Consider the following 11,861-nt stretch of genomic DNA (forward strand, 5'->3'; position numbering starts at 1 on the left):
TTATGCTAAGAGAGTTGCTGAGAATTGGAACTGCTCTGAAATTTATCTGTAGCTCAGGACAAACACATCTTTTATCTTAACTTCTTTTGTGAAAGACATTTCCAGTCTGGATAATTACATTTTGCTTTAGTCTTCCATTCCAAAGACAATGCCAGTGGATTTTAAGATTTGTTTTCACATATTTCATTAGCATTCTTACTGCTGAGAAACTAAAGCATTTTATAAAATAATCTAGACCTTGTTGAAAGAAAAATTTTCATCAGGGTCTATTCTAAACTGGGAATAAACAAAATGGAGACTGCTTTAGAAAGAAGGTTGTAGAGAGCCAGACAGAAAGATGGCTCTGGGAAAGCTGGCCACATGTAGTAGGGAATGGTGGGTTTTTATACTTTCTTGGGCTTTTGTTTGGAGTTGTTCCTGTGGCATGAACTTTGACCTGAGTCTGAGTGTGCCTTTCTGGTATTCTGATTGTGGTGGGTCAATCCTATTATGTCCTAAGATCATATCCTGCTTCCCAGGGGTGTATGGCTGATATGTCCTGTGTTGGATGTTTTTGGTGTGAGGGATTGTTGATTCTAGGGAATCTTTGTCTTTCTAATCCCATCATCTCTAAGCTTCCAGGTGCCAGTCTTTCTGAAAGGATTATGATATCTGCATTTCTACAGAGCCGGTTTCTGCATGAGGGAGGGAAACTTGGGGCTATTAAGAAAAACTGGGCATGCTTTTCTGCCTTTTTAAGATCCCTTGAGGAAATATTAATTTGATTTTAGAACAGAAACTTGTGTATATTTATCGTGGTTTTTATTATCGCCTGTTCACCGCCCTGAGTCCTGTAAGGGAGATAGGGCGGTATATAAATTCAATAAATAATAATTATTATTATTATATTCTGCCCTTTTTAATATTTCCTTCTCTGGCGGGGGGCTGACTTCCCATAACCTCATTATACATTTGGTACATTATGTACAATATGTCTTCAGTGGTGGGATTCAAATATGTGAACAACCGGTTCTCTGCGTGGATGCCGCTTCCAGAGCAGGTAAGACCCGGACCCGTTGTTTTTTAATCGATGGTCAAGACGGCTTCACCACGCTTGGCCGACTTAGGGTGGTGACCAGAAGTCACTTATAACAAACATATTACCGATCTCACTTAGTAATGTGACTTTTCATGTTTCTTCATGTAAATATAAATGAGGGACTCTATATTGATGATTCGACTTAAACTACTACACTAGAATCTTCTCATATATCACCAAGTACACATCACTGATATGTTTTAGCAGTTCTTTTTAAAGAAATTCACCTCTTTACAGTGACTTTACCCAGCCACTAATTCTCCCAATACAGGTAGTCCTCAGTCACCACAGTTGGGACCAGCAACTCTACTGCCAAGCTCCACAGACACTAATTGAAACATCATGTGACTGTGACAGGCTTACAACTTCACTTTCTCTTTGCTCATTAAGCAAAGCAATTTTACTTCTGCCTTCTGTATTTACTCTGTTTGTTACAAGCTAGTTCAGAAACACACAAATGGCAGTCGTGATCACTAAAAGGGTCATAAATGCAAGGAAGGGTGGCAAGCTTTGGGGTTTTTTTTAGCACTGTTGCAACTTCAAATGGTTGTAAAACAAAGCAGCCAGTAATCAAAGACTACCTCTATACCTTTTTAATTGTTTTTCTTTGAGAAGGAGTTCAAAAATTTTAACTGCTTCCAAATTTTCTATAATGGGAACTGATATAGAAGGCATTTTTAACAAATAAATATTTAAAAGTACCACATTACTTTTTCCCCCAAGATTCAGTGTGTGATAGTACAGATCTATGTAATTTTTCTGGAACTGGCATATAGGCGGCAAAATTTAGACTTGAAAAAATGCTGAAAAAGTAATTCAACTATCTTCTTTTAGGCTTAAGAATGGAAATCAATGGATTATAATCACTAAAGCGCAAAATAGGATGTGCAGGGAACTCAGTAAAAGGAAAGTTTCCTCAAAATGAAATTAGTAGAATAGCAAAAGATATTATAAAAAAAGGGCTAGACTTATGTAAAGGCCAATTCATACCCATTCAGATACATCGGCACTTTCTACTACATCAGGGGTCTTCAAACTTGGCCCTTTTATGACTTGTGGACTTCAACTCCCAGAATTCCTCAGCCAGCCTGGCTGAGGAATTCTGGGAGTTGAAGTCCACAAGTCATAAAAGGGCCAAGTTTGAAGACCCCTGTACTACACTGTGGACCATGGCACCCACCAGGGTTTAAATAACTACATGTTACCCTTGCCTGTTGGAGAATTAAAATTTTACATAAAGAAATATTTCTTTTTCAGATTCTTTATCATCAAGGAAAGTTTTCTGCTTTACTATGCTGAGAGTGAAAAGAAGAACTTTGAAAGTAATCGGTACTTCAATATCCATCCAAAGGTTAGCAACACTTCCAAAGACATTCAGATAGAGTCTTGTTAGAAAGAAGTCTAGAACGACCAGATTTCTGCTTCACAGTATATATATATATATTTGTGTACTTAAAATGAACTTTAAAAAAAATTTAAATGAACCTGCATAACCTGGAGAGTAAACAATCAAATATAGCATGCACTTTTAATCCCCTTGAAATCCAGATTGCCTTTTCCTTGTTCAGCTGCCAAAAAGCCTTGAAGTTGTGGCATTTCAGAAAACATTTGAGGACAACCAGGATTGCGTGGGGCCATCTGGAGTGATTGTTTTGATTGACTGATTGATTCTATTTGAATGATAATTGTTGCTTGACGTAAGCAACTCAGAGCAACTGAGCAGCACATAGGTTCAGTAGATAAATAAATACAGATAGTCCTCCATTAAGAACCATTCATTCAGCAACTGTTCAAAGTTACAGTGGCCCTGAATGACACCTATAGCCAATCCTCAAAACTGCAGCCATCACAGCGTCCCCACAATCACATGGTTGTAATTTGGGTGCTTGGCAACCAGCTCTCAATTATGATGGTTGCAGCATCCCGTGGTCACATGAGCAGTATTGTGACCTACACAGCCGGTTTCCAACAAGCAAAATCAATGGGTAAGTCAGCACAAGACTTGCTTAAAGAGCCGTAGTGGTGCAGTGGTTAGAATGCAGTGTTGCAGGCTAACTCTGCATTCTCACTGCCAGCAGTTCTATTCTTACCTGCTCAAGGTTGACTCAGCCTTCCATCCTTCCGGGGTTGGTAAAATGAGGACTCAAATTGTTGGGGGCAATACCCTGACTCTGTAAACTGCTTAGAGAGGGCTGTAAAAGCACTATGAAGTGGTATATAAGTCTAAATGGTATGCTAATGCTTAACATCCGGAACTGGAACTGCTGGAATTTGCTATCATAAGTCAATGCAGTCATCTGATATCATATTTTATAACTGTAGCAAGAGAGTTCCTGATCCCAATTACTGTCATTAACCAGGAACTTCCTGTAAGTAAATAAAGCTTCTCCATTCTATACTTCTTATTCTTGCAAGTTTACTCCTTTTCTGAACACCCTGAATATTAGGTATCTCAGAAACAGAAGACATCTGTGGGGCTATGCATTCAGAGTGGACTTGGCTTAAGGCTTCTGACATTCACTTTGTTTTTATTCAGAAACTCAGTAATAATTCATGGAGGTGATTATGCCCTTATGCCTTTAAATAAAAAGTGCCCCTAAATGTACCAGTATATGCTTAGCCTGGGAACAGAGTGTACAGTTCTCTGGGTGTGCTTCTGTTGTTCCCCAAGCTTTCTTCTTTTCACCCCTCTCATTTAGAAAACAGGCAACCTCCGTGTATTTTCTGTCTTTATGATTAATTGACAGTCAGAAGTACTTTTCATCTACACCTTGTAACTTAAGAGATTTACCAGCTGATCCTGATCTATGCGCTACTGCTTCCATAGCATTTTTTTAGATACATTTTATAGTTTGTTGTTTAATAGATTTGTTTAAAAAACCCCATCTTTACTACTGGCATTTTAGTAGAAACACCAGTACAAATTATCACACGTTTATATTTTTATATAAAATATTGTTATTACAGCAAGCTTTAGACTTTAAAGACTTCTTTCTCCTCAATGCGGTTAAGGATATACAACATGATTTTCACCAGTTCCACATTCTCCTGTAGTATCTCATGCCAAATTTGGAGCAAGGCAGGTTTCAGAAGGCTATAGGGGGCTGATAAATCCACGGAAATCCCTTCCTTCTTCTTTTGTCAATCATGAGCATTTTGCTGATGGGAAATGCTCGTTTGAAATAAGCACAAAGCAAACCAAGCAAATTTTGCATAGAAGATGAAATATCTTTGACCATCCAGTTCTTGTGCCATGCTGAAGCTTCTGATGAAGAGAAACATCTTCACTGGCACTGGGGGGAAATGCAGATGGCTCTAGATAAGCCACCATAAGAGTATCCCAGCAATAGGATGCCATGCTTGAAGAGTTTCTCTTCTCCCAGGGTGACAAACTACCATATGTTTAGTGTAACTGGCCCAATTATATGATCTATCAGCTGAATTTGTCATTAATTGAAATGTTGAAGAAATTTTAAAAGAATGGACACCATGAAGAAATACATTCCAATAGATAGAGGTGACCAGTGCCTGGAAAACAGTGGCCAAACACTCTCTATTGAAGAGTTTACAACTGACAACAACAAGAGTTTACAACTGTTTGAATTATTTGTACTCCTTTTTCTTTTTGGAAGAGGTTTCTTATGGATCAGGGAAGCTAAGAGAGCTTCCAGACAAAGTCTTTATGTAAACAACCCTCCTCATTTATGGAAGAGGACGATGATAACTTTCAGTCATTACCAGCTTATGACTTTTATCGTTTCCACTTATTTTCTTTCCATAATACCAACATATAGGAAGAAAGGAGAAAATAAACTCACAATGTTCAGTATTCAGTCAGACAAAGATAGAACTGTCTGGAAATACGTTCCTTTAATAAGCCTTATTTTCTTTCAGATAATTTTCTTTACAAAGTACCTCACATTGTGTAGGTGTTGTAGCCAAGAGTGTGTGTTAGTATCTGTGAGCTAAGTGAACCTTGAACCTGAGGTATAGCAAGTCCCGGGGTTAAGAAAGAGTTCTGTTCCTAACTCTATCCTTAAGTTGAATGTGTATGTAAATTGGAACAGGTTATTTAGTCAAATGTTTCTTATTATATAGTCAGAAAAATACAGGAGCATGATATTACTCAAAATGGGCAAAAAGAGGACAGCATTCCTCTTTCTCTAGCTGAGGAACTGCTGCAGCCATATAATGCTTTCAGGAACCATTGAAAACAGGCTGCACAGCATATTAAACAAGCATGCACTATTCTGTGACACTCATGGAGACATTGTGTAGCTTCAGTGGTTCATTGATTTGCAGGGGGTGGGGGATGTGTGCCATCTGCCTTTTCAAGTCAGATCTTGTTGCTGGTCAGTCACTCAGCCAGAGTTGCTCCAAATGATGAGATAGGTGGTATCTCATCATTAATTAATTAATTAATTAAATTTATTTGCCATTTTGAGTACCACAGTCAGCTCGTTTATAACTACTAAGGGCTGTTTATAAGCTGGAGATATATAAGACTTCCTGTATATATGTATCTGTTATTGTTAGCTCTATGAGGATGCCCATCTCTCAGTCTTATCTAGGTCTAACTGCATCATGTCACTTCTCACTGGTGATTTTAACCAATTGTCTGAAATCTTTGGTGCCTCCTCAGGGTGTCATACCTCTTGGTGGTTGCATCGTAGAAGCCAAAGAAGAATCCAATATGCCTTATGCAATGAAAATCTCTCACGAGGACTTCCATGTAAAGTGGTTTTTCTTCCTTTCTTGTTCCACTTAATAGATTTTAATACTGCACCAAGTTGCTAATTAGACAGTAAAGAAGTAGATGGCCCAACAGAAGCATACAACGGAGATGCTCAAGCAGCAAAACACTGCTCCATCACTGGACGTTTTTAAAAAGAGACTGGACCACCGTTTGTCCATAATGGTATAGAGTCTCCTCCGTAAGCAGGGGGTTGGACTAGAAGACCTCCAAGGTCCCTTTCAACTCAGTTATTCTGTTAATCTGATTTCTCTTTGATAGCTTATTCACATAAATGTAACAGCCAGTAAAGGGAACTATTAGCTGTGACATTAGAAGTCCCTAAGATTTTTCATTTGTTTGTAGACCATCACTTTCAATTGGTTAACTTTCCTTACTGCTTTCCAGGGATCAATGCAAATTGTTCTTGCAACATTTATTATTCCCAGTATTACTCTGGGAAAGTCATGCAAGTAAAACTGATATATGTATTCCCAGATAGTCTTCTTTTTGTAATAGTAGTGGTTGCTTGTTTTCCCCTTTGATGAGCTGCGTTTACATTCCAGTTTCTCTTGAGGAAAAGATGGTGTTTATTATTATTATTATTTTTAGGGCAACATTGTACTAGCAGCAGAATCAGCTTATGAGCAAGCCCAGTGGTTGGAGATGCTTCAGGAGTCTGGAAAAGTGTAAGTGTGCGTGCATTCACTCCATTTTGCTTGTCTTGATTTTGAATGGCATTCAAGCCACCATTACTTTTATTTTGGGGTTCTCATGGTCAAAAGGCATTGTGCGGTATGGTGGCTTGGATGCCTCTTCCTTTAGCGGTCCCCCCCCCTTAAAAATAGCCTCTCAGGATAGAGAGAAGATGGGAGGATTATAAATGGAGAGTGACAACATGAAAGTTCAGTGTAAGCAATGCCTGGAAGTGCTCTTTGGTTTTGCAAATATTTTGGTTAATATAAACAGTTTAATCCCACAAGAATTAGTACCCTAGAAGAATTCACCATGGAGAACTTCCAATAAGCCTTGCTTTTGCTGATCCCACTTATTTTATCTGCTTCTCAGGATACACAGGGGTAGAGCACATTATTTATCACTGCTGCTGCTGCTGCTGTTACTATTAAAAATATAAGGTTGCCCAACTCCATTGTAACTCTGGGTAGCACATAATCACTTTTAGACATACAGTATGCTTTATTCTCCCAACAAAATCAACAGAATTGTGTATGAATTGCCTTGGTAAATGCTTAATGACTAGATGATATTCACATTGCTCTAAGTAGAACCAATTAATAAGCAAAAAACTAATATCCTAATCAAGGAACTACCAAGGAGAAATCCACACCCCCATCAACACTGGCAGAGCAACCTACTGCATATAAATTGGGAGCAAACGCCACAATCACTATCACTGATGGTAATGAAACTTCTATAAGCAAACAACCAAACTCAGAGAGCATCAAGGACTCCACAATTCAACCTTGAGCTACATATATTATCTTCTGTATGAATCAGATGTTACTGTGTCTCTGTCCTCTCTATTAATATTTTGTTTCCCCAGTTCATTTCAAATTTGTTACCTCCCAAGACCTCTCTGTTGCTGATATCAACTTGTCTTTAGGTTTCCACCAAATAGAGAGAACCAATCTGGCCTAGCGGTTAAGGCACTTAGCTAGAAAGTGGGAGTCTGTGAGTTCTAGGCCTGCCTTAGCCATGAAAGCCAAGCTGGGTGACTTTGGGCCAATCCCTCTCAGCCCAACCCACCTCATAGGGTTATCGTTGGGCAAATAGGAGGAGGAAGGTGTGTTAGGTATGTTTGCCATCTTGAGTTATTTGTAAAAATAATAAAGGCAGATGAAATAAATACATAATAGAGGGAAGATAGCAGAACACCCTTTTAGCTGAGGAACACAAGACTTTCGATTTGTAGCTGTTTGGCATTTCTCCTCTATTTGTCAATTTCAATGTTCCTCCTCCAACAAGTATGTAAGAAAGCACATTGTCCATGGGCTAGTGCCAGAGGTAGGCAACCTTGGCTCTTTTATGACTCGTGGACTTCAACTCTCAGAATTCCTGAATGAATGAATTCTGGGAGTTGAAGTCCACGAGTCATAAAAGAGCCAAGGTTGCCTACCCCTGGGCTAGTCCATTTCAATTATTCTAGAGGACCTAGCGGGTTGTACATTGATGGCAGGAATTCCCTCCTCTCTGAAATTCTTTCAGCCCTTATGTTTTCCAATAGATTTTTTAAAAAAATTTCAACTATTTTAATTTTAGGAAATGTGCAAATATGATGTAAAAAGAAGGTCAAACAAACCAGCCGAGAAAGGTTAGGCAGAGCTCGGAAGTGAAAAACCTTCTGGCTTCTGATTAGCGAAGTTTTCCTTTCTGGCTTTCGATATGTTGAAAGCAGATGGCAGAACGCCAACAAGCAAGCCAGTGCCATGGCCTATGGAATGGCACACACATACATATCTGAACAACACCCTTGAGCAACAATTGAGGGTTAACAATTCAGTGAAGGCAGGAGAAGGATTGCTAATGGAGATCAGAGGCAGCAAATGTTATGCTGGCCTTGTTGTGACTCAGGAATGACTAAATATCATTTTAACTCAGCAGTGGGGAAAGGCTGCTAGGAAAGAGATGTCATTCCGAAGAGAAACTGCGGGATGGAACCTGCATTAGTTTCTTTCCCTAACATTACATCTGACACCCAGGCAGGCACATAAAATGCATTTCCTAGATCCCATGGAATGCAATGGGACTGAACTCTGGGTGAATGTGTGCCAGGCTGATAGCTCCTTTCTGCCTATCTGAAATGTCATCTTTGACTCAGGCTTATTGTCTTGATTAGGAACCTTTTTCCACTTGAATCTGGCTATATTATGTCCCTATGACCTTGCCTTTATGTGATTCCCAGCCTATGCACAAGACAAGCCCAAATCATTCTCATCTGTGTCCCTGTAAACCCACCCACCCCCATTCTGCTACCATCCAACAGCAGCCTCATGATATATGACATTAATTAGGCTTATCACTGTTGTTTTGGAGGGAGATTAGGTGCCTAGAACAGTGGGACTAGAGGCAATGGGGGCAGTCAATTTTGTTCTTGAATGGTTTTCTGTCACTTCAAGGATGAGGTGATGATACTCATTTCAACAGTGGGGAAAGCTCCATATGAAATGGATATCTGCCTTGAACAAGCAGGAGGAGAGTTGGAAGGAGCTGTTCAGTTCAAGGGCTCTTGACTCCTGTCATCTATCTTCAGCTAAAAATGGAGGACGTAATTTAGAAGAGGAATATTGTAACCAGAATGAATGGAACTACTGATCCCATCAAAAAGGAAGTGCACGGTAAAGGGCCCCAAATAGTCAGCCAATCAGGTATTGTTAAAACAACTTTGAATTTCTCGCTGATGGAAAGCTTATGGAAATACCAAGGGTCAGGCTACACATTCATCTAATCACATATTTTTTTCCCCGTTAAATGCAATGTTGTACTTCCCAAATTGCCAGCTTTGCAGGAGAAAGCCATCCAGATTGGTGTCCTAATGTGGGAGGTTAAGAGGGGAGCGCTCACCTTTTGTCTCTGCTACAGTACTAGTTTTGCCATTTGGGTTGCCATTCTTTTCCACAGGAACTTTTGGGGTAAGGCTAATTAACATTTAGATGGACTTAAATGGAGAGTACAAGTGCGCGAACAATAGATGATGCTCTCTTACTGTGGTGGAATGTAGTGCAGATTCACAGGAGGGAGGGGGGGTCTTTCCCAAGGAGCAAAGATAGAGTGCTTTAGTCTGGCAAAATTCCTGGCTATAGGCCGGCAATAATAAATTACTCTGGAGTAATTCCTCATGTCATTAACTATCTTCTACAATGGTTTGCTCTGTCCTGCTCATCTTCTTTCATCTCCTCCCACCTGTGCTTCAAGGCAAAAGCACAGAGGAGCATCTTTACTGCCTGGTACAGCTTAAAATAGCTTTGAAGAATTGCTTCAGCAGTCATGCAATTGTTTAGTTAAAGAGGGTAGCTTGACTGTGAAGGTCAAGAACATTCTGAAAAATGTGGCTTCGACAGGATTGCGGAAGCCAGCTAACCATCTGTGACAGAGCTGAGCCGAAAGATCCATCTCCCTTTTTATTGTACTCTTGACTTGGGGAGAGAACAGAATAGGAGTTAAATATCTTTCACCCCCTCACACAACTGAGTAAATGTATGCCAGCCAACTATATCCAAATGCAGCAGTCATTTGGGAATTCTTCCAACATTCAGTATACGGGGGGGGGGTGTCCATCTTGAGCTTCCATACTCGCCTGCAACATAAATCTGGGTTCTGCAGCCATCTAATGTGGAGCCTGCCCTAAATCCTTAGTGTCCTGATCCATATGCATTTTAGGATTCCCAAATTCCATTTTGCAGACTTGCAAGAAATGGAAGCAATTTGCACACCACGTTGAACAATTTTATACTGTTGAATATCTAAGTACCAAATAATAAGAGTGCCAGTGAAACATGAGAATTGTGGTGTGTGACTCCGTTTGGGAGGGTTTGGGGCTCCAGGTAGCAAGAGGCAGAGTCTGGGCCAATATATTGAAAGAGAAAATTAAAGTAATGCTATGAATTACACAGGCGCCCTGCTGTTATGGCCCTTTTATTCTTTGGAGGGAAATGAGTTCCATGTTCCTTCATAGTGCTGATTATTTCTTCATTTTCTCCCACTTTATCTGTTCAACGGAATAGTACAAAAAGAAGGCAAGACTACCAGCTGTTTTCAAAGTTATTTTCCTTTGTCTGGGGGGAGAACATGAAAGAAGGACCCCCTCCTCCTTGTTTGACACCTAGGAAAAGAGGAAAGATGAAAAAGGAGGAAAGAGAAAAGGAGGCTGTTTTAATTCTTTGATTTCTTTTTCTGTTCCCTTTTTTTAAAGGACCTGGAGAAATGCTCAGCTGGGCGAAGCGATGATTGAGAGCCTTGAAGCTCAGGGACTACAACTGGCCAAAGAGAAACAGGAATATTTAGGTTGGAACTAACAGCAGCAATATATTTAAAGATTATTATCATCTGTACATGAATGCACTAAATAGGGCAGCGCACGCAGCACTTCAGATGCAAAGGCAAAAGGTAGTTCAGGGCGCCCAGAGATTTTCTCACAGACTTGTCTCTGGAATCACTCTGCCATTACAGAGAACAGTCAGGCAGTCCCAGGTGAGGACTTCAGAGAGCTGCAGAGAGGAGCCATCTTGGGCATCCCTTCGAAACTTAAACACCTTTTTTCCTTTGAATCCAAAGAGCTTCGGAGCCTTAAAATGACGCTACTCCGTTCACATTCACTGTCTCTCGTTTTTGGCATATAAGCCTCTCTCCAGTTGGGAAGATGATAGAATAGGAACATATCAGAGTCTTAAGGACTGCTTTGGAAGTTTTTCCACAAGTTTTTGAAAATGGTCTTGACAGAGAAGGTTTTCTCAGGGGTGCCTGCCCTCCAGCTTTGGGAAGCTCTTGGAAAGGAGCCCTCCCTGTCCTATATCACCATCTCTTCAGTATCTGGCCAAGGTTTCTCTGTACAGGTAGTCCCCGACTTACAGCCATTCATTTAGTGACCATTTGAAGTTACAGTAGCCTTGAAAAAAGTGGCTTATTACTATTTTTCACAGCAGCATCCCCATGGTCATGTGCAGGGGTAGGCAACCTTGGCTCTTTTATGACTCGTGGACTTCAACTCCCAGAATTCCTGAGCCAGCTAAGCTGGCTCAGGAATTCTGGGAGTTGAAGTCCACGAGTCATAAAAGAGCCAAGGTTGCCTGCCCCTGGTCATGTGATTAAAATTCAGATGTGTAGCAATTGGCATATATTTATTTATTTATTATTTATTTATTATTCCCATTTATACCCCGCCCTTCTCCCGAGGGACTCAGGGCGGCTTACAGGTAAATAAAAACAGTACAATACAATAAATATCTAAAAGCCAAATTAAAATATATATTAAATGACCTGTATTAGATTTAAAATTATAAAATCCCTTTAAAATCCCTATAAAATCCCCCCCTA

The 11,861-nt window shown here is 40.0% G+C and overlaps 1 protein-coding gene across 1 annotated transcript in view; it reads left to right on the forward strand.

The window, feature by feature from the left end:
- PLEKHD1 (pleckstrin homology and coiled-coil domain containing D1) overlaps window positions 1-11,861 on the forward strand; it is a 41,762-nt gene that overhangs the window by 13,111 nt on the left and 16,790 nt on the right. Inside the window, exons 2-5 of the mRNA XM_015820022.1 lie at window positions 2,336-2,429; window positions 5,721-5,810; window positions 6,423-6,499; window positions 10,741-10,832. Of these exons, the coding sequence (XP_015675508.1) occupies window positions 2,336-2,429; window positions 5,721-5,810; window positions 6,423-6,499; window positions 10,741-10,832 (353 nt within the window). The remainder of the gene's footprint in view (window positions 1-2,335; window positions 2,430-5,720; window positions 5,811-6,422; window positions 6,500-10,740; window positions 10,833-11,861) is intronic.

Source organism: Protobothrops mucrosquamatus, unplaced genomic scaffold (genome assembly GCF_001527695.2).
Source record: "Protobothrops mucrosquamatus isolate PMUCROS unplaced genomic scaffold, P.Mucros_1.0 scaffold1044, whole genome shotgun sequence".
In the NCBI taxonomy this organism is placed as follows: domain Eukaryota; kingdom Metazoa; phylum Chordata; class Lepidosauria; order Squamata; family Viperidae; genus Protobothrops; species Protobothrops mucrosquamatus.